General features: G+C 37.9%; 1 protein-coding gene across 6 annotated transcripts; it reads right to left on the bottom strand.

The window, feature by feature from the left end:
* Window positions 1-3,336: 3,336 nt before the first annotated feature.
* Window positions 3,337-23,954, bottom strand: LOC100891579 (cytochrome P450 26B1). Of its 6 annotated transcripts, none has more exons than XM_030985708.1 (11): window positions 23,831-23,954; window positions 20,330-20,611; window positions 18,637-19,040; window positions 17,857-18,055; window positions 16,225-16,361; window positions 15,753-15,826; window positions 14,830-15,030; window positions 13,287-13,397; window positions 9,442-9,569; window positions 9,082-9,169; window positions 3,337-8,184 (listed from the first exon to the last, which is right to left on the bottom strand). In XM_030985708.1, exons 3-11 carry the CDS (start codon window positions 18,824-18,826, stop codon window positions 8,020-8,022), a joined length of 1,293 nt encoding a protein of 430 aa, XP_030841568.1. In that variant the 5' UTR covers window positions 18,827-19,040; window positions 20,330-20,611; window positions 23,831-23,954; the 3' UTR covers window positions 3,337-8,019. The 6 variants fall into 6 exon arrangements, with proteins under 6 accessions (XP_030841568.1, XP_030841572.1, XP_030841569.1 ...); XM_030985712.1 differs by having other exon boundaries at window positions 18,987-19,040; XM_030985709.1 differs by having other exon boundaries at window positions 20,330-20,602; window positions 23,831-23,944.
* Window positions 23,955-23,990: the final 36 nt, after the last annotated feature.

The following is a 23,990-nucleotide window of genomic DNA, read 5'->3' as shown; positions in this document are numbered from 1 at the left end:
CCCGTATTTTCTAGGTAAGCTATATATATATATATATATATATATATATATATATATATATATATATATATATATACTTTAAATTAATTTATCTTATATATTATTTCACTATCGAATAAATATATTCGTCTTCTTATAAAAGCTGTTGAATAACTCCATCAAAACCTAAATTTGTATTCATATGTATCTAATTTCCTTTTGTGTGATTATAATTTAAAAAGAATTGTTTTTATATTGTATTAATATAGAGGTGGATGGGGAGGGGGGGATCGAGAGGATGAACTATCTTGGACTATCTTTTCTTTAGATTGGAAGGGGGGGTCACTTTTTTAAAATCATGTAGCAACCCCGAGTACAATGCAACTGTACATACAATTTAAAGGTTTCAAAGATGTTTTTGACGCATACATGATCACTGCACCCGTTTCATATTCTACATGACCCTCAGTCTAAGAACCATCGGTGCTTACATGGACTCTTGTAATACTCAGCGTATCGATCTCTTAAAGGGGAAGTTCATCCTGATATATTTAGTGTGTATTAATAGAAGCTGAAAAATGAGTGAATAATGTCATTAAAAGTTTGAGCTAAAACCGACTGAATATAAGAAAGTTATGAAACAAATCGAACTATATACATAGAACTCTCTACATAGAACTCTATCTAAAAGTCCGCTGTTTAAGAGTATTTAAAGTAGCTTTTATTTGTCTATGTTATAGGTTTTGAGGAAAAAATGTATTGGGGTCTTACTATATTATATCAATTGAATAAAATATCTTTGAAATTGACGATTAATCTTAATTTTCAATTTATTCTTAGGACCTCAATTGAAATGGCGTAGTTAGTATAAGCTTTCATATGGTATCCTGTTAAAGTTTAATTCTTCTCTGCTATACGTGTATATTCCAAGCTGCAAATATATCTATAATTGATGAATGCCATCAAATAAAATGAACAATGATCATAACAATCGTGTATTTTGTGTGATATTTTAATTCATACCTGTACACAAGAACAGTGCGCTAGCACAGTGTGTTAACATTTCAAATGTCTGTATTAAAGTGAGATGACCATTATATCAAATGGGGCAGTCTAATTTTGCATAGAATGACAATACATCAACACAACAGCATTCTTCATGAATAAAAGTGCACTGTAGTAGTCTCAAGTTCACAAACACAATGAGGACAAACATACAGAGGAACATACATTAAGATCACGCAAAATAACCATACATTCAGCACAAACATCATTCTTAATCTAAATTACAATAAATCAGGATAGAACAGTTAAATCATACCAAACACAAAAAACACATGTAGAACTTAGCAACAGAATGGACCTCATTAAATAATAAAATGAAAATAAAGTAGAAACTGTCCCAAAATAATTTGAAAAAACTATATTCTTTATACACAGTTAAAGCCATTAAAATGTTATGGCCTCTAGAACAGATGTAATACCAGAAATAGTGTTTACAGTACAACAAACTTTAATAGACATTGTTCATAATGAACATCGACCATATTACATTGTACCTTCTTTTTCAATGAAGGCCAGATACGTACAATGTACATGCAATCTATACATCTACCGTATATGAAAAAATTAGCAACAGGTGAATTTGTCATCTTCAATATGAAGGCTTCCTAGACAATGGTACATGTAGATCGTATCAATGCCAATCTAGAGCTGAGTTGTACAGGTGCATACCATTAAAATACAAGACAAACATTTTTGATTTTCAAGTCACTTTTTAAGTTTCTAAGAACTATAGATGAGAGGACCAATGGCAAAGAAATACCAGCCATTCATCATTGATCATTTCTAGAATGCATCATTTTACATTTGAATGATCATAGTTTTGTGAGAATCTACAGTGTACATCGGCTTAAGTCATGATATACACACAGAGCCATTTTACACCAAAGCACAAACAAACTTTTTCCTTCTATATTCTTCTCAATCCAAAAATAACCCAAAATGAATCAATCAAAGCCTCGTTGAAACAAAACATGACATGTTTGTGCCATTGACATGAATTTGTACTTTTATTAGGAATTATTTACATATGAAAATATATTTTTCCATGTATTTGAGAAAATGGAATGTTTCTATTGCATAGTGCTCTACAAACATGAATGCTAGTATTTCTAGCGCAAATGTGTATAACTAAATTTCCGAAAGCTCTTCGGAAGCGCATTTAGAGACCATAAAATGTGATATGCGCTTTACAAGAACCGAATGTTATCATTATTATTAATTTATCGGATTTGGCTGACGAATGGGACAAACTGTGGGTCACTATAGTAAACTTTTGTCCCATAATAAAATGTGTTTGTGGTGGTTGTTTTACCTGACACAACCAGACGACGGCTTACCAAAAGGCACTGGCACTGGCGCATCGCCTTGGTTTCGAACCCGGGTCACGCGACCACTGCTCTACCGACTGAGCTATCGCGCCTCCTCTAAATAGAGACGTAAAATATACTCCAAAATAAGGTGTCATTCTTGGATTTCAATCCTGAAGCGGATGACCTAGTATATGCTTTGAGTACTGAGATTTTTGTTAAGGTTAGGTTAAAACCTGGTAATAATTGAAAACAATACTCTAACAGAGCAAAATGAAATTTCCAATGACTGTTTGAAGACTGAAAACAAATCATATCTCTCAAGACGAATTTTGGAGGAAATGTGTAATCATGTAAAAAATGGAAGTCAATATCTCCAAAATGATTTGGGCAGAAAATGTGTAATATCCTGAGAAACATGCAAAAAAAAGATGATCAGGGATGCCAGTTAGAATTGATCAGAGGGCCTGAAAATCACCTAGAATGAGCAATCTTGTACACAAAAAAGCCTAAACTATGGCCTGAAAACTGGCAACCCTGGATGATATTGAGACAGTATTCCTAAAATGCACATGGTTCATATGTGCAAACTGAATTGCGCTTTCCCTTCTTGCTTCTATGAAATTTCCATACATTTTTGCTATTCTGTTTTGATTTTACTTTCCCGTAGGTCAATCTCGTATATGATAAACAATTTAGAATTACAGCTCCTCTGGAAGTGATATCCCATTATTTGGCTTTTTAAACCATGAAAGACTGATGATCTCTATATTGCACATCTAAGCATGCACATTCCCATGGTCACAAACCCCACCCACCCACACATAACTTTAGTGGTGTCGGATCTCGGATGACTGGTTGAAAGACAGGTTAAAGACAGGGTTGGGTTTAACTTGTCACTAGGGTAAACTCAACATCTCTCTGCAATAATGCTTCATAACTTAAAGTGCAACCTACAAACCAACCAGACACTTCTACATAGCCATACATTTCATGTTTTGAAGAATTTATTTATTTCAAACTTTCTTAACTTGTTGGTACTATTTTAATACACATTCCTATAGAATAATTTTAATGTGAGTTTTTCTAAAAGACGTAATAGACTGGATGCAAAATTAACCTGAGTACTTGCGATCAATTCAGCTCTCCTGGATAACTCAACCATGATTTTCCACTGAGTCTGAGTTGGCCCCAGTGTCTAATTACGAGACAGCCTAGAACTGTTGAATACATATACCTATCATTGTGAAATCATTTACATATTAAAAACATGATCCGAGTCTATGTAGAGAAATATAATATTCCTTAGACAATTCTTTAATTATTTTTAACTCTATACACTAATAATCTTTCATTCTATATACCAAACAGGTGAGTTTGATCTTGCATAAAACATTTAAATACATGTTGCTATCATTGTGATGATTGTGATAATAATAATAATAATAATAATAGTTCATTCTTATACAGTGCTTTTCACGACCGCAAGCCCTCTCAAAGCGCTTTACAGATATATTACCCGTTCATTGGATTCAGGCTTACCCACACACAATGTATGCACATTCTCCACTCCCTGGGGAGTCTTCCAGCCAGGCGTCATTTACATGGTAATAGCACAATCTACAAGTATCTCCATTGAGGGGAATCTGATCTTCCTGAGACAATTATTCAAACATGTACTCTTCGTATTACTAATATCATTTGCCATTCTATTTATAAACTATGGGGTGGGTTTAATCTCGCATACTAGCTAAGAGCACACATTTATACAAATTTAGCATATTTCAGACACCTACATGCACCACACTTAAAGACCATCTGTACTAGACCACCCAGCGAGGTCACTGACAGGTGGCTATCTCATGAACTCAGCTCTCAACTAACATAAGAAAAAGAGGATCATAAGGGACCAACAGGCACCGATTAGGCATTGTTTTCTATATAGAGGGAGCAAGTAGCTATAAGTAGTACAGTAGGGCTTAAAATAGCACACCAAGGCCTCACAGGGCATGATGTAGAGTGTAATATTAAACACCAATTACATGACATCTGTTCAGAGCCAGAAGGGTGTTAACTCTGTGTTTAATCTAACAGTATACGAGTTAAAGTCCTTCTGGTTCCAATCAGATGATGTATGTCTGTGCTCTCGTTCGTTCGTGTCTCCTTAGATCAGATGAATGTATCTTGATCTTCAGAGTAGTTGCTACAACCGGCCGTGTGAGACACGTTGCCCCGGGGTGCGAGATAGGACTCTTGTAGCGTGCCCCCACTTTACACAATAACAATTAACATTACATTTAATTAAAAGAATGAAGCGATTAATGTTTCTCTCATGTCACAGAGAAAATATATTGTGCTCTGAATTATTAAGATTCATGGTCAAGTTTAATACTTATTTAATACAGCAATTAAGCTGGATATAAAAAGTACCGGGTACATGCAGCATTCATTAATCTTGTATTATACATGGCATTAATTTTCACAAATTCCATGATTATTGTCCTATAAAATGCATCATATCATTAAAGGATTTAAATAGACCTACATGTAAATGTAGCACATGATGCATTTACATCAACATCTCATTGTTTAATTAGATAATTTAGTATTTTATAAACTATTCTTTGATAAATTCAAATATAATTAAGGGTTATCACATATATAAAACATCAAATTTGAAATAAAGTAGAGTAGAATACATTTTGTGCAGATATGAAATTCATGGCAAGTTCCATGAGATGCAGCAGCAATGAACATTACCATACAAATGATGCATGCAAATTAGTTCATTACAAGATCTACCTACACTTGAGTTGAGGCTGTAGCCGCATAATGGGTTGATCTAACCCCTTAACCCCCCCCCCCCTGTAGATCCGCCCCTGGGCATTAATAGGATATATGTACGATAGGTTCATATACAGCCTCAACGAGAGTGATAGATCCTGTAATGAACAAATGAAAACACGCATCATTTGTTTCATGCGTCGAAACTCCTAGACCATAGTTATTTGATATTACAAAATAATTAATTTCAAGATTGTTTTGTGTCATTACCACTGACAAATAAGCCCCAATGTTAATAGGCTTACTTTAGTGCACACACAGATAAGTACACTAACCTCTTTACGCTTTTTTCTGTGCAGTGCTGTGTAAGTATACACGTAGGCCAAAACACAGTATAAGCACACTAACCTTGATGCGCACTGATGCGCATTGCATACTTAAAAATTGTTGGATAGTTCTGGAAACTATTCCACTTTTTTTCATGAAAGAGCATGGGATAGTCTCAGTAAAATAAATGGATTGCATTTTACTAAAATAAATCATTTGATTTTGATCTATGAGTGAGTTGCATAATATGGAACCACATGTATTGCACACTTAATGAAACAATCCTACGTGTACATGCAACATATCATCTGCATCAAAGTATACAAATAAAGACCCTTCTGGTTCTCAGCAAACAATGCATATCAATACCAGCCTCAAAGAAAATTTGTGCTTCTAAAGCAGACCTGGCTGCCAACCTCTGGAATTCAAAAGCTGTATTCTTTAATCCTAAAAGGTGTATTTTACTGAATAATATTGTATTTTAAAAAAACGCAGACTGATACGCAGATCAATGTCTCTTACAGAGCTGCCAACCTCAACTGAACAAAAATCCTATTCTTTTCCCCAAAACATGATCGATAGTACTTTCTCACCGCGAACATGGATGTTTTTGCATAAGTTCCTACATACAGGAAGAATATTTTTGATGTATCATTGGTTGAATATGCATGATTTCGTCATGACTGGTGTGTGTTTTTTGTTTTTTTTTTGTGGAAAAAATTATTTTATTGATGAAGATGCTACAGTTGTATTTACTTCTAAAAATCGTATGGGTTGGCAGCTCTGGTAAAGTATGCACTAGGATTCTAGGAAACTTGTCTTCCTATTTCGTTTTTAAAGTGATATCTACTACAAGTAGTTCAATATATCCACACAAGAAATGACAGTAACATGATTTGAGGTATTTGGAATGATATAAGGAAAAATATAAATGTTTCTCACACATCTTTCTACAAAACATTGTTTTAAATATAAGTAGTGAAAGAAATCAGTCTCTTTATACAAATACGAAAGCACCTAATAGAAAAAGACACACATAGATTAATAGTACTGCTAATGAAAATATAACACATATCAAATATCAATAACATACAGAGTGACAATAGAATAAACTTAACAACTTCTATAGGTAATGTTAACAGTTTTCCACAAACAGATCATGTATGAGTTTTACAGCTGATATGAACAACTTAATTTACAATGATCTCATAAGTTCGGAATGATTTATTACTTGCGTAGAATTTCATTGCCATATACTAAAAACAAACAATTTATCAACTTCTTGGACTTTAGATTACATTTTGTATGGGTACACATATCAGATCTGAATTACATTGCAACATTCCATTTGTTGCCCATTTTAGGTTTCATCAATCTAAATTTACAGTCTTGGCTTACAAAATTTCAAAATTAAGGCATATCTTAGGCAAGTTTATTTTCAGAGTTCTTACGCTTCAGAACACATTTCATGAATACTTTGTATGAACAACTTCTTTAATAAATCATAACATGTCCGCAAAACTGTGAATGCAGCAAATTCATTAGAGAGTTCTTCAAGTTTCGAACATATTTGTTTTCCCCGACAAAACAAAATTTGATAACTCCAGTACAGCATAGCTACTCTCATCCATTGGCAGTTTTTATGACATGATTACAACTGTATGTTGAGTAGCTATTGTAATTTTAGTAAAAATATATCATCTTTGTTCTTGTATTTATTAATATCCACATGGTTAAGTGACTGGTTGCATAGCACTTAACAGATTACATGAGGTGGAAGAAGAAGTATATTTGTAGATTGCACAATGATTTAAAATTCTTTCTGAATTGCAAAAAAGGGGGAAAAGCTGCTTTGAACGTAATAATGCTTTTAATTAAGGTTATTTTACTTCACAATTATTAATTATGCAATCTCACTCGTAATGATCATCAGTAACCATCACTCATTTTTGGTGCTGTTATTTTCGTTGGACCTCTCTCATAGGAAAGTTCTTGCACAATAGCTTTGCACCATCACAATCCAACATAAACTAGCCATTTATTTTGCTAACTAGTGGTCCAGTGGATAAGTATCTGAACTGTGATTCATAAAGTACAGGGTTCCAATCCAATTGAATGCGCCAAGCAGCCAGATTTAAAGTGGGGGGGAACAATATGCCACATCCTCTGCAAGTGCATAGAGATGTCATATCGTTATGTGATCTGCTCTATACAAGAACAGCAAGTTATGATAACACGTAATAGAGGGTCTGAAATGCAAGACTAAGGAGATTGCAGTCCATCCATAAGCCATGTGTTGTCACTGCTCTTGACGCAGCGCAGCCCAAGACTGACAAAATGGAGCTAGGCTCGGCTTTATGGCATCGTGTTTGGGTGTCAAAGAAGAGATGTTCCTATGACTAGGACTGTCGCTCTGTGCTGGTTCAGACAAGGCCTCTGATTGGTCAAATCAAGTGAAGGTGACAGAAAATTCAGCTCCTGACAGCCAGGCTAGGCTCAAGGCGCAAGGTTTCATCTGATTGTGTTCGAGTTTCAAAGTAGATTCTGTGCCCATAGGCTAGTCGCTCCCTGCCAGTTCAGATGAGGCCTCTGATTGGTCGATTCTAGTGAAACTGACGGAGAGTTCTCTTGGTCTAGCCATGGGTAGCCATTTGTAATCAAGATCTTCCTCTTGGTCACCTAATGTCCAGTTGTAATGACCCACCAAGTATTGGCTCACCTTCTGTATTTGATCAAAGAAAAGGAAACATCTTTAAGTAGTTACTTCAAAAAATAATTAGTGTAGAGCCAACAATCCAGCATTATGTGGGCTATCAGATAAGGACTATGACGAAAATAGAGAACAATGTATAGCCACACAAACGGAACCCAAGCGAGACATGGATTCTGTGCAAACCCTCCTCTATGTGAGCATGTACAGACGCACAGGCACGGATCCACGGGGAGGGGGGGGGGGGGCCGATGGGCCCGCCCACCCCCCTGGCTTTTTTAAAATAACGGTCTGCGCGATTTTCAAATTTTGGGGGGCAAATGCGAGAAGAAAAAAATTATGCTCACTACCACCCCCCCCCCCCCCTCCCCCACTGAGCACAATATTGGTCGATGCGATTTTCACATTTTTTTTTTGGGGGGGGGGGGGCAAATACGAGAAAGAAAAAAACAACTCACCAACCCCCCCCCCCCCCCCCTCCCACTGAGTGCAATATTGGTCGATGCGATTTTCACATTGGGGGGGGGGGCAAATACGAGGGGAAAAAAAATTCACCAACCCCCCCCCCCCTCCCACTGAGCGCAATATTGGTCTGCGCGATTTTTTTTTTTAGGCCCCCCTATCGTCAAATCCTGGATCCGCCACTGCAGACGCGTCAAGTAGTCTACCCATAAGTCACTTACCTGTTGATGAGAGTATCTTTCAACTTACAATATTTTTATATACAGAAGATATATTTGAAGCTCATATTGTGAATATAGCGTAGCGACATGAAACCCTAACATGCAGAGCAAAGTAGTTTGGTGATTGGTACACTTTAATGTCATATTATCGTAGATTCTTATTGCGATTAAAGTATTAAAATTGCCATTGCTGCAAATGAAGGCCCTAGGTATGGGTCAATCTTACCTTGATCAAGTTTTTCATGAGGGATGTACCAACACAGCACCTTGGCCCATCACCATAGCAAAATAACAGTTTCTCCTTCTCAGTGCGCCTGCAAAGAACAGAGTAAACATGCATGAGAGGTTTAATCAACTTTTCTGTATTTGAATGTTTTCGTCAGGTACCTAATAATAATTTTCATTTAAAAAAAAATATTTAAAAAAAAAAAAATAAAAAAAAAAAAAAAAATTTAAAAATGATTTAAAATATATATTTTTTTATTTCATTGAAAAAAAAACAACATTTTAGTGGAAACTATTTCTTCTAGAAGAAAAAAAGAGGGAAAATGTGTGTCAGAATGAGGCCTCATGAGGCCCTACTTACTTGTTTGCCCATCTCGTTGGATCAAAGCTGTTTGGGTTCTTGAATACATTAGGATCTCTATGGGCGATGGATGAGACGTAGATGACTGCGTAGCCTTTAGGGACTTTGTAGCCATCCAGCACGAAATCCTAGAGTGAATAAAAGGAGAAGCATTTTAATAGACAACCTGACTGTGTGTATTAGCCCACTGGCATCGAGTGGCCCCTGTATTAAGCCTGTGGGAGAGAAGGGATTCAGTAGTCAGCGGGTTAATATCTTAATTTCAGTTTCACAGTTGATGCAAATGATCCATGTAGTCTTTTAATGCATCTGTGGGCACCTGGGCCGGTATTCAATTCAATACTTAGAATAAGTAAGAAATTTACTAAGTAAATGGCTAAGCTAAGAAGTTTACTTATCTTGTATTCAAAATCGCATTTTAGACTTTTACTTACCTGAGACAAAATCTACGTAAAATACTTGCTGTTAAGCATTGTGACATTACACGATCAATCAAAATTAATGATCAATTAATGCGTCGCAATAAATATGTGCTAATATAATTGTGCGCAGCTAATACTGCGTAAGAAAACCATATGCCCGCCAATCAAGGCCTCCACATAATTGGCTTAAGTCTGGTAGGAAGCTGTCTTAAATTTAGGGTTAAATTTTATCTAAGTCAAACACTAAGTAAAAAGCTTAAATTTTGTACTTAAGTAATGGGGCTTTCACATATACACTCCGGGGCCCGTACGGCGAGTAAAAACAGACATTTTTGGAATTTTCGGCCGGTATCCGGCCGGTTGCCGTAAAGTTCCTACGGGCGCCGGGACAGTTTCTTAAGCCATACGGGCGCCGTGGTGCTGGGTTGGCTGCTCCCAATTCTCCCGGCGTTTTTATCTGACCGTTAGGCCGTAGAAAGCCCGTAAAGGCCCCGTAGGGCACCTTACGGGTCCCGTGCGGGCTCCGGACGGTGCCTGGACGGGCCCCTCACGATTTTGGGGGTCAATTCTCATGAAAAATCTTTAAGGGCGCCTTGCGGTGCTCAAGGGTTCCATACGTGTACCCTACGGCGCCCTCACGGGCCCCTCAAGAGCACCGGGTGATATGCACAACAATAGGCGTCTGCCGTCGGGGGCCATTTAAAACGAATATTGCCCGTGCGGGTCCCTCACGGCGGCATCTCGAAATGTTTTAAACAAAGACAGTCAATTTTTTTCAATTATCCTATTAGCCAGACAAACAAAAACACACAAACACACGCACACGCACACTCACCCACACACAACACACGCGGTGACAATAATTGTTTCATAATTACCCCTTTTCTGATTGAGCAATCTTTCCCTTTTGTACACATTCACTACCACCATCATGTCATCATCATCATAATTGTCATCATCTTAATCTTCATCATCATCATCATCATCATTATCATCATCATCATCATCGTCATCGTCATTATCATCATCATCATCATCATCATGAAGCACAACATCCGCCAATACGCACCAAGAGGACAGCGGCCACTCAACTTTTCGTACGATAACAAGAATTCCTGACAAAAAGTAACAGTTTGGGTGGGCCTTGTCGGGAATTGAATGCTCATTTGTGTGCGTGTGCCTGTGCATGTGCATGCGTGTGTGTGTGTGTGCGGGTGTGTATGTGTGTGTGGGTGAGTGTGCGTTGGTAAACGCCATCAACCGCGGACCACTCCATGGAAAACTACCGCAAACCGCGGACGTACCTGCAATGGGGGACCGTCCACGGTTGCGATCCTGGTTTTCGCCGTATAAAATTTACGAAGTAGGGGGCGTTTGAATATTAGATGTCACAGCGTGTAGCCAACATCGAGTGGATCAGTTCTATGTGTATCGCGAAATGTCACAGCGCCCCCTTCGATGACTGCGCGGGAAAGGCGCGCTACCTGCTATCATCCCATAGCAGGTACGTCCGCGGTTGAATGTAGTTTTCTATGGAGTGGTCCGTGGTTGAAGGCAATTACCCATGCACACACACACAAGTAATAAACTTGGTCCTCGTTTGACGCCATAAACGTGTAGTGGTGTGTGCGTGTGCTCGTGTCTGACTGTCTTTGTTCAATGCACTGTTTTATTCCTCACCCAGTAACTTGGCGCAAGTGAGATCTGGCAGTCTTGTAAAGATTGTCTGATATTCAATTTCAATTCAATGTCAATTTAATATTTATTGTCATTTCTGGATATTTGATTCAGTGATGCATGCAGAGATTCAAATGAAAATGGTACCTTAATGTATTGGGAGGATAACTCTATCAAGATGTATCATGAAACCCATGATTAAATATTCATACTTTAAACAATACAACTTTTAAAAGTGGGACATTTTTTCTGACTTGCTCTGTAGTTCAGTGCACCACACGGCACCCGGCCGGGCCCCGGCAGGGCACCTTCCGGGATCCATTGGTACACCTGCTCATCGGAGGGAGCCCGTAAGGTAACCGGTCGGCACTCGGCCGGCACCCTGCCGGCACCCTTATGGGCGCCTTGCATTTCACGCGACCAATTTTCTCCGGGCACCTCCGGGTGCCGCAGAATATGTGACCACACATGCCGTAGAAATGAAAATCGGACGGTTCCCGTACGGTCTCTAAAACCACGGCAAGCCGCCGGGCAGGGAAAATCGTACAGGGCCCGGTTTATATGTGACCTAGGCATAAGGAATACAGGCCCTGGACCACTAGCTTGCAAGTAACAAAATTCTTAGTGATTTGCACTATTAAAGTCTAAGTAACCTTAACATTGGTTAGATAGAAAAGTGAGTTGGTCTAGCGGTAATGTCCATGGTATGGTCGGTCAGCTCACTGTCTTCGTCTACTAAATGACTCTGATTGCACCCAGGTTCAAAATTGAGTCACGTCTTTCGGACGGTTGCGTTAAAGGCCTGTCTCGGGCATAATGATCATATCTGATTAATATGCAAATATGTTAAAACCCAATCACGCATACACACACATATAAATGCCATTGCTATACCTAGTCTCAAGGGGAAGTCTATTCCGATATAAGAATACATGATTCCCTCTTCTTGGTTGTTAAATTGTTTTACTACTACTTTATCTTGAGCATAGATATAATAAAAGGGTTTTTATTCAAGAAAAAAAAGCTGCTCGCAAGATGCATGTGAAATCACAGGGTTGCAAAATTCATGTTTGTTTGATCACAGATTCATAACTTTCATATCCTTTACAACATTTTTTTCCTCAAAATTGTTATTAATCTTGGGAGCATTGTAGTGTAGTGGTTCATTCACTCGACTCTAAATCAAAAGGTTAAGGGATCAAATCTCTGCTTGGTGAATGTGCCCTTAGACAAGGCATCTTATCTATAGTTTCTCTCTATAAAACACCTTTGTGTTAAATGAGTACATGGCAGGGTTCGTTCCTTGAAAGGGCACTGTGCGCTTATTATGGTTCCTCGGGCTAAAGCCAAGGTATTAATATCCAAACTTCCTTGGTAGTGTACAAGAAAATTAGACTATAATGTGATATACGCTACAAAAGAAAGATTTATTATGATAGTGATAGAGTGTTGTTTTTTTGTTTTTTTCTAAAGCCTGTCTGCACTAGTTTGGCCAGGGGGATTAGACCTCCCTGCAAGGTCACTGACAAGTGGTTATCTCATCAAATCAGCTCTCAATTAACATAAGAAAAAGGGATTCATGGGGGACCAACAGGCACCGATTACGTATTGTTTGCTATATAGAAGGCGCAGGTGGCTATATGTAGTGCAGTGGGGATTTGATATACATTTCTGCATTTATCAAAACTAACTTGAAGCCAGTGTGGACTCCATCTTTAATCAAAATTAAATCGAAAGAAAGCTCACCTCTCTGACGAGTCTTCTCCCTCCTAGCACCGGAGGCCAGAGCCGTTCCGTCTCCAGTAAACACCAATCCAGATAATCACTGCTCTCTCTTGCCTTCTCTTGCATGTCTTCCTACATGGTGATGAAACAGAAAAGTTTAATATAACATTATACTATTTCATTAATTTCATTAATTTCATTCATTTCATTCATTTCATTTATTTCATTCATTTCATTTATTATGTCCATAGAGGATAATTGTTCATACAGTCAAACCTGTCTATAGCAACCGCCCAAGGGAAACACAAAAAGTGGCCTCTGAGACAGGTGGTCTTTGTAGACAGGTGGTCACTAAAGAAGGTTTGACCGTATTTACATTTACAATCTTGCTTCACGGTAATTTCACAAGTACACCATATAATTGGCAATCATAAGTACTTAATTAAATACAAGTGAATTGTATTACAAAGTGTATTGCTCAATCTAGCAGTATGGCAGTCTCCATCGATAAGTTTGCCTTTTCAAGCCATATATTACATACATTTTTACATGTCTGACATCTGTACATAACTTCTGAAAGCTTTTCAATATTGGGATACCTTGGATTTTGATGCCATTTCAGGTATGAGCTATCCTGTACAATTACGACTTAACCTAAATGATCAATGATTTCAGAGTTTTCCGTATGGCCATGTGAAAAGAATCTGTTTCATCATTTCATTTATTATCATTATTGAAAATGAAGACAGGTGTTTCTCTCATGATCATTTTAGTTAGAATTTTGAACAATTTTGTTTTCTTTCTTACAATCTAGGCCATATCAACGAAAAATGCAACTCCTGTTGGCCCATGTCATCTCAAAATGTATAATTTTAACACATGTATAATTTTAAAGAGATAGTTTAGTTTTGTTGCAGAGATTGCAACACAAAATATTTTTTTGTGAGATAAAGAAAAACTGAGTGTCAAATTTGAAAGAGCATACAATTTAAATGACAATATCATCTTTGTTTGATCAAAATCGGTTCAGAGACAGCTGAAGTATCCATAAATATAACCATTTCTAATATTTTGGGGGCCCCACAAATATTCAATAATTTGGAACCAGTCCTTGAAAAAACGAGATAGCGCCTTATACGTTTTATCCCAGCCAATGCCAATGTTGGCTTTTTGTTAGTCACTATATCTTTTTGAAAGTGAAGCTCAATTTGTATGGTTTTATTTACTCTAAATTTCACACATTTTGGGGTCTAGAATTACATTCATAGCAACTTTAGGTCATATAAGAGTTCAAGAAATGTCATAAATTAGAATAAGAGCAATAACCATGCACTTTGAAGGCATTTGCGGTCTTAAACAAGAATTCAACTATCCCTTTAACTACACTGCAGACCTGGGGGGGGGGGGGAGCATTTCACAAAACTTCTCATCTTTGACAAATAACAGTTTTTGTTTTAAGCTAGTGAAGTCCTTGCTTCTGATTGGTTTTCAGCAGATTTGTCACTGATTTTTGTCATTTGTCATTGAAAAAAAAGACTTTGTGAAACAGGTCCCTGCATATCACCTGGTTTTCAGAGCAGAGAGCAAGAGTGAAAGATGCCAGGAGGGAAGCTATTGCTTTAGGGACCAATGCTGATACAAAGGGCAGGATATGCTGTTCAAGCTCTGCATGGTCCTTGAATCCAGCTTCCCTGGCCCTCGTTAGGAAAGAGCCCTCGTCTGTCTGGCTGGCGAGACGATCTCGTATTCGCTCCAATAGTTTGTCCTGTTTTACAACCAAAAGAAATGATTGAGGTTTCGATAAAGCAAATCCTGGCTGTTTGCAAGACATTCATCAGCATCAACAACTAATCGCCACTCTAAACCAAGGAGTAGAAAATGGTTACACTGTACCGGGCAGGAAAAAAGTCCATGAAATGTTTTCAACAGTGTAGGACAGCTTTGGCTAAAACCAGAGTAATAGAGGTACATTGTAGGTACCTTGAACATGCCCTGGGATGGATATGTACACAATATAAATGCAGGTAGTGTCATTATTACCATTGTTTGTATTATTATTATTGTTATGCTTTCAGGATAGCATGGAGGCTTAGAAATAATAATAATAATAATAATAATAATAATAATAATAATAGCCTAATACTATAGTCAACTCCAAATTTTATTAAACCGAAACGGAAATTCTTTTTGCCCAATTGATCGTGAGCCCGGCAGCCACTGAGTTGCATTTTAAGTTTGCAGATCCCTTGTAATAAGTGTAAACATGATGCTTGAGGAACGAGAACAGGGGGGCGTTTCATCAACATTTGTCCGCCGACGACTGTCAGCGCTGTCTAAATTTGACCAATCAGAGCCCTGGAAAATAGTTGGAGTCGATAAAATTGTCAGTGAAAATGGTATTAGTCGGTGACAACCACCGACTAATTGTTTCATGAAACGCCCCCCAGAACTATTGAAAGATTAGAGGGATACTATGGAGCAGCCTACCTTTGCTTCTACAGCTCGTTTGCAGGATGATGACCAATATGAAACACTCCAGTTCATGGGAACAGAAATCACTCCTAAAATCAAAGATAAGAAATATACATTCATGACATCTCAACTTTTACCCTGTACTAGTATTTCTCCTAGAAAGGATCATTGTCATCCTCATCATCATAATTATCATCATCATCATCATTATCATTATCATAAGCATCATCATTGTCATAATTATCACCGTCATCATCATCATCATCATCATCATAATTATCATCATCTTCATCATCATCATCATCACCACCATCATCATCATCATCATCACTATTATCATCATCATCATTTTCATCTTCATCCTCATCTTCATCTTCATCTTCATCATCATCCTCATCATCCTCATCATCCTTATCATCATCATCCTCATCATCATCATCATCTTGTAAAACAATATTTTGATAAGAATCTCTCGAGGCTACGTTACCATGCCAATGTGTGGTTGCCAACGACGCTACATCATGAACCAGGTCTGCAGAATCAGAAACGTCAAGGTCAAGGAACAGCGCCAACATGAGCTCAGTCGCAAACAGTTTGAATGTCTCATACACCTGAACAGAGGGCCTGTATGGAACAAGGATGTACACATGTATATACGGTTAACAAATTAATAACTTGTACCCCTTGAAAATTTGATGTTTTGTATGTTTTACGTAACTCAAGAATGAAAGGCAGACTGGTTCAATTAGGGCCTCTGCGGAATACTTTTAGATGTAAGCTTTAATCTGTCACATTCTTAAGAAATATAAATCGGGACAACTCAATTTTTCACATACTTTACAAAAAATTACCTGGTAAAGGTTATTTGTTAAGTATATCTACATGTATATATATTAATATGTAATGAAGTGTTGACTGATTTTGCTGAACAAGACCCTTTTGACCTACTCTGTTAGATTAGGAATGCACAAAATGATCAAGAGTCACATATTTGAGTTTCTGTTTGGCGTTTGGACAGTGTTTTTGTCTGCTCTCAAAATTATGTGTTGGACACAGTTATACAAGTTAACAAAACATTATATCTGACTATAATCTGAGCAATGCATGAAGGATGATAAAGGGATTATATTAAACACACTATAGCACAATTGCTTTGCAGTCAAGGTTCTACAATTATAAACAAATTAATTTCAACCCTTGGACAAACACATAATACCTCACTCTAACTCTAAACCTAACCTAACCCTAATTGCAGCCCCACAGCAAATGTCATCAAAGCAGATATTGGATCTCTTTAAAACAATTTAAGTGGTCAGACCTCGCTTAATTTCATAGTGAAAAAATTGTTGGTTTTGTCAGTTAAACACCATGGACACTGCCTCTATGATCGTCTCCCCCTCACGTCACACTGAAAGAGTACATTTATCGACTTCAAAACTGATATTATCCTTGAGGTCTGTCGTAACAAACAAAAATTGATGGTCAAGCAATCCCAACATCATGATAAAACCATTGAGAAATGCTCATTACCGGTAGTACCAGGAATCATTCAAGTTTGACCTACAGCAACGATTTTCCTAATTAATTTTCACTTACTTGCGCCCTCTATAGGCCTATACATGTAACTAACAATGCCTAATCGTTGACCATCAGTCCCCCATGATCCTCTTTTTCTTATGTTAATGGAGAGCTGCTTTGATGAGATAACCACCTGTCCAGTGACCTTGCAGGGTGGTCTAATCCCTCCTGTACACTAGTACAGATGGGCTTAAAACAACAGGGAAGCAATTTGGGAACAAATTCTTGTTAAAGTTATTGGTGAGGTTTGAGCAGCCCTTTTAATCAGGAGGAGTGGGACAAAACACCATGACTGAATCAACCACCCTCCCTCCCCCCCCCCCCTCTCTCTCTCTCTCATTCACTCAACATGGTAATACAGTCAAACCTGCTTTAGTGACCACCTGTCTACAAAGGCCACATTTGTAGTTTCCCTTGAGAATGGTTTCTCATTGAATCATGTACTAAAGGAACATGTCTACAAAGACCACCTGTCTACAAAGGCCACTTTTTGTGTTTCCCTTGGGCGATCGCTATAGACAGGTGTGACTGTATACAGTACCTGGAATGCAAATCACTGAAATGCCTCTGGATGAACTTCTGGACGATGCTGTCAAAGTTTAGCAGGGCATTCTGGATGAAGACGTGGTGCATGAGAGCATGAAGTCTGTTTGCCTCGGCTGCTTCTTCAAACATGATGTTATCGCCATAGAGATGGTGAAGCATGGCCTTGTATCCCAGATCCATCTTAGTGTGGTGTTCTGTGAGATGGAGTGGGGGAGGTGGGGGGGGGGGGGGGGGGGTAAAAAGGGCATAGAGGTGGATTTCACTAACGGATTTACAAACATATAATGGATTTACAAACATATGATGGACCATAAACACACAATGAATATTAGTGCCATTGCATTAATGCTTATCAAATGTACGTATAGTTCCTCCTCCTTACATGTATGTAAGCAAATTCTCGAAGACTGTAGATCAAATGATGTCATACAGCTGTAGATCTACAAGTACATGTACATGTAGGTACAATAAATGCATCAATATCAAATTTGATAAGACAAAGTATGCTGATATCCAACTTTACAACTAATAAATTCCATCACACAAATTGAATGATTTGAATAATAGTAATAATAATAGTGGGTTCTTGTATAGCACTAATGTCTGTCAGACTTTACACTCCTAGCACTCCCGATTATTACCCTGGCTTTAGCATGGCTGCCATTAAGGCGCTCTAGCATCTCAAGGAATTAATTCCTACCAGGTACCCAATTACATCACCTGGGTTGAGTGTGGCAAATGTGGATCAATGTTTTGCCCTATTACAATGTATTACCAGTCAATAACTCCTTGACTGCATTTGCTGAGCACACAAAGACGGTGGGTTTGTTGAGAATCCTCGCCTGGAAGATCCTGGCTCCGTACTCCTCGATTCGGCTGTTGACGTATAGCGGTACATTGCGGTAGAACTCCACAGAGCTGTCTCCGAGGATGGGGTAGCCAATCTTCCCTTTAAGAGTTGCCATGGTGATGGGGAGAGGAGGATGATACCAGTGGTGATGGTGGTGGTGATGGTGGTGGTGATGATGATGGTGATGAAATTGTTGCTGAAGTTGCTGCTGCTGCTGACGATAATGGCAATAACCTGATGATGATGATGATAATGATTGAAGAACAGATTCTTACTTCTTACAGCAGCATCCTGATAGGAATCAAGTCAGAAGATGAATGTACCAGTATCTGAAGAAATGGAGAGAGAGAGAGAGTAAGTGAGTGAGTGAGTGTGTGTGTGTTGTGTGTGTCTAGTATGTGAGAGAGAGAGAGAGAGAGAGAGAGAGAGAGAGAGAGAGAAAGAGAGAAAAGAAACAATAACAAAAAGACTTCATTACTAATTCACTAGAATATTGACAAAATAGGGTAATTAAACAATGTAACAAGAAATGTATGGGAATTTTGGGGGGCATTCTAAACTCACAGAAAATACATATGTAAAGTCCTGTGAATCTAGAACATTTTGAATCTCATAATATATCATGTGAAATGATTATTTCATAAGAACCATGTATACTTGTATATTGTGCACTATACATGTAAATTTAATTCAATACTCCGAGGTCCGAATTGATTTTTGGTGTCTGTACACTATTAACAAAGAAGTGTTAAACAGCAGCGAGCTTGATCGAGTGAGGTCTCTTAATCAAACGATTTCCTAAATGTAAATATATTTGCACAAATCTGTTCCATGAACAGCTGCAAAGCGCATAAATACCATGTACAGTCAGTAGCACAGGGAATCTAACACAATAGACTGCATTATACCTATACATTTATTATTGTCACTTTCTACATTGTACATGTATATATACTTTGTGTTTACTAGTTGGTTCATTGTTCATGTTTATACTTTCATACACTATATACCTATTATCGTCTGTATCTTTGTGTCATTGTCTATGTATAATGTATGAGAATTGTATTCATAAGTCATGCATTGCTATTTATGCTTTTAGGTTTGTTAGTACCCTAATACCCCGAGAGGGGGTCAAAGAGTCAATAAAGTTCTAAATTCTAACAGATGTAAGTGTTAACATACATGTAGGTACTAAGCCAGTTCTTGAATAGATTTCCTTGTACGGGTACTTTAAATTGTGATAATCATTGAGGCAAATACTAGATACATTTGGAAGTTTTTTTTCCGTAAATAATTAAAGGAGACAAACCTCCATCACTTTGGACGAGGCCATTGAAGATGACTATACACAAGGTTACCGGTATAGCCATGTTTAGCAATTCTGAAGATATTAAGGCTCATATATGATGGGGGTTCAAATTTAACAGACTATTAAAAAATAATTAGGAATGTGATATTCGATCCATGATTTCTCATATTCTACACAAATTACTTTAGATTTAGATCAAATAAATATCCAAATTTTAGACTACAATTTGTTTTTGCAGTTGTAGGAAATGTGCTACATCTGAAGGAAAAGTCATGAGATTTGTGAAATGTTGACAATATTTTGAGATACCTTCTTCCAGTTGAGTACCGGCCTCTTGATAGAGTATCTTCATAATTTGTGCGGTGATTTTGTGCAGTGTGCAGGGTGTGGCTGCAAAACTGTCCTTCTAAGTTCTAGTAGGTAGTCAATAAGTAAAAGTGTGGTGGTGCAGGTAAAACGTTCCCCCTGTGTATACTGTCTACTCTGGCCTTAGCCTCGTGTCATTCCTTCAGTCCCCTTTTGAACTGTGTTAAGGGTGGGGGATGCTCTAGTAGTAGATGCCAGAAGTATATATGCTGCAGGCTGATGACACTAGGAGAGAAAGAGTGGTGAAATACATTTATCCTGCAGTGGTATTGTTGAAAAATGGTATTTCTTCTGGAGGTACATGTATGTGAGCTTGGATAAACGTTTGTTGGTGTTAACAGTTGTTGGGACTGCAATGAAACCGCGCAAGATTAGCATGATGACTTTTGCCTGTGCTCTAGCTTCTTTCTTGCAGGGTTTGCCATGGCTATGCTCTAGCTTCTTTCTTGCAGGGTTTGAAGCATGTATGTAGGAGACACTGGAAGATGGAACACCAGCGTCACACACAAACTATGGTCACACCCAGGCGCGTACGCAGGGGGGGGGGGGGGGGGGGTTGAACCCCCCCCCCCTTTAATTTTTTTAATGTGTGTGTTTTGGAGTACAACCCCCCTCCTCTTTTTTTTTTAAATAAAAAAATATATAATTAAAATTAAAAAACTGGTAATGGGTGACCCAAAAAAGCTGACCTTACGAAATGAAACATCGTCCTCTTACCCCCCCCCCCCTGCTTATCCAGCGGCTGGTAGATAATTTCACACAGGCGGGTGCTCGCCTGCAACCCACCATCAGTATGCACTTGTATTGTGCAGCGGTTTGCCGTGAAACCTGGGGGCCGTTTCTCGAAACCAACTCCATGACAGTCATATCTTTGTCGACGACCTACGGAGATGTCATGAAGCGGATAAACCGTTTCACAAAGCCATGACAGACATATGATATCGATATATCACGATACTAGCAGCTCAAGAACATAGTCTTTGTCACGATCCATTTGATTTATCAAGAATAACCCAAAACAAGTTTTGGGGCTAAAATTGTTCAAAAATAAATATATACATATAAATTCTCCTAAAATAAATAATAAATAGTGTCATTATCATATTCACATCATCAAACGATTTGCATATTTCTGTAAAGATTCTTAAATTGAAGAAAAACCGGTGAGTGTTTTTTTTTTGACAGTCGAATCAAAAGTTAGTTGAAGGATACCGTAATGTGATAGTTTATCAATACGTACTTTTTTATTTATTGTGACGAGGAATTTTAGGCAAAATGTCTTTTCTCAGCCAGTTTTTATTCTAGAGTCTCATAAATACTCGTTATATAATCGATTTGATATTGAAAATATAATTTGGAAGAAGTAAATAGAGAGGGAAAAATAATGCACATAGGCCCCAAAGGTATGACGGTATCCTAAGAAAAGACTATGGATCGACTATGGAAAACGGTGTGTAACATTCTTACCTCTCTTATTTATATGTTATAGTTTAATGATTTGTGATTTAATGTTTATATTAAGCTTTTTAAAGTTTCTGTATAATTTGTATTCTCACTTTTGTACATTTGTATTTCGCATCCCAGAGAATTACGTACCGAACTCGTCTATATTTTTCTCAAAATGATAGTGAAACTAATCGTCCATTTCGCGGCCCATGGAATGGCAACAAACTGACTTGTGATGGCGCTTTACAGCAATTAAAAAGATATGACAGGTTCGGAGCAGTGACAACTCGCTTGTCGCGGAAGTTGTCGCTCATCTTGGCAAAGACGGCTTCGTGAAACACTTAGCTGACAAGTTGCGTGACAGTGGCGAGATGTCGTTGATCTTGTAGTTATGACGGTTTCGAGAAACGGCCCCCTGTATACTAATTAATATCAACGTTTTTCCGAAAAATACTCCAAAAATAACAAGAAAATTGACATGAAACAAGTAATAAACGTAACAACTTTTAACTCATGATCTTTATTTGGACATTTAATGAATATTTACTTCATTTTGGGTATGTTTTGGCAGGGTATCTCCACGCCGGAGTTACGGGTCAAATTTTGGATAGGTTTCTGAACAAGCGCCGAATATTATTAGATCTAGATCTAGAATCTAATCATAGATACTAGATCTATTTTTTTTTTTTTTTTTTTTTTTAAACATCACTTTATTGTTCAGAACTTGCACAACAAAGGAGAACAATAGCCCAGGACAATTCCAGTTTACTGGAAAATGCAGGGCATTAAAAGTACATACATGTAAAAATACAGTGAATAATGTTATGTAACATCAACGAAAAATTAACTTATTTTACAACATAGTGAAAGCTGAGGAGTTATGGATATTCCTAGCTAAAGATGAAATAAGAGGAGCTAAATATTGAAATTTCATTTGATATATCAACTTAATAAATACGAAACATACATAATGAGTATTATAAAAGTTTGATTTGAGTTAATGTTTAATACAAGAGGATTCTATCAGTGCCAGGCAATGAAAAGAGGCGAGCAGTAGAAAGAAAATATAAGACTGGTTACAAGGTGTATTGACCAATTTGTGTGTGTGAGTAATTACATACTTGAAATGCGAAGGGGAATTTTGGTTTCCCATTTATTGGCATTCTTTGAGTAGTAAATGACAAACGAAGAAACAATAGATAGTTTGGATAGAGTCTGTCGAACTTGTTTCAAATTGACAGGTTTTCCTATTTCTTTCAACAGCTGCTTTAGCCTCGTCACATTGTCTGGCGAAATATGACCTCTAGAGCCGATTTCCAAAGGAAGATACACCACAGAATATCCATTAGCCTGTATATCGGCAACTAACGGGGCATACTTGTTCGATTTATATTCATGTGCCTTAACTACATTCATTTCAAAGGGAACTGACAATTCAATTATGAGGATTTTCTTTAAGTTCTTCCAAAAAACACAAATGTCTGGGATGAGGTTGGTTTGGGTACACTCTAGTGGAATTGTGGAGATGCCTTCTTTTGTCCATCGCTCTACTTTCAGGTCTGTGTACATAATAGTGTAGCGAAGAGAGGCGATGCCTTCTTGAATAATTTCGGCAAGATACAAAAGTATGTTGTCATGGCGCCAAGTATAGCGTCCCTCGTCAAGTGACACAGGGCATAAAATTAATAATAACAATTTAAGAAGTTAAGCCCAATTGAAATACTAAAATTCTACAAGTATTTTCAGAAACAAACAGACTTTCTAGCTGCATGTAGCTACTCTATCTCCGGAACCTCGAGCTCGGTGCAAGCACAGTGAGTCTCCCCCGTGCCTCGCCGGCGGTTCGGGCTCAGCTATATTTCGCTGGAGATTGAGACTTCCACAAAATTCCAGTTCCACTCCTGAATGAATTATGTTTCATGGAATGTGCGATCTCACTGCCTGAAATGTACAGACTATTTCTTAACTGAAATACTGGCATACTCGCAATTTACTCACCATTTACTATCCACTTGAATTGAGTATTATTAATCAAAATCCGCCTTAATGTGCTGGTACTGCGAGTCCGTGGTCAATTATTTTCGATTTTAAAGCAGCGGTGCGGATGCTCTCGATAGATCTGCGCTGCCGCTCCGCCCGACGGTAGGCGAGCTAGCTA

This window comes from Strongylocentrotus purpuratus, unplaced genomic scaffold (genome assembly GCF_000002235.5).
Source record: "Strongylocentrotus purpuratus isolate Spur 01 unplaced genomic scaffold, Spur_5.0 spur5_scaffold_15, whole genome shotgun sequence".
NCBI lineage: Eukaryota > Metazoa > Echinodermata > Echinoidea > Camarodonta > Strongylocentrotidae > Strongylocentrotus > Strongylocentrotus purpuratus.
This window is presented reverse-complemented; position numbering and strand designations above follow the sequence as displayed.

What these genes read in the sequence shown, in the direction of transcription:
- LOC100891579 (XM_030985708.1), bottom strand. Translation starts at nt 18,826, where the DNA reads ATGGCAACTCTTAAAGGGAAGATTGGCTACCCCATCCTCGGAGACAGC. An exon ending in AGTCAAGGAGTTATTGACTG is followed by an intron (nt 18,056 to 18,636) that starts GTAATACATTGT and finishes TCCATCTCACAG; the next exon opens with AACACCACACTAAGATGGAT. An exon ending in TTCAGTGATTTGCATTCCAG is followed by an intron (nt 16,362 to 17,856) that starts GTACTGTATACA and finishes TGTTCCATACAG; the next exon opens with GCCCTCTGTTCAGGTGTATG.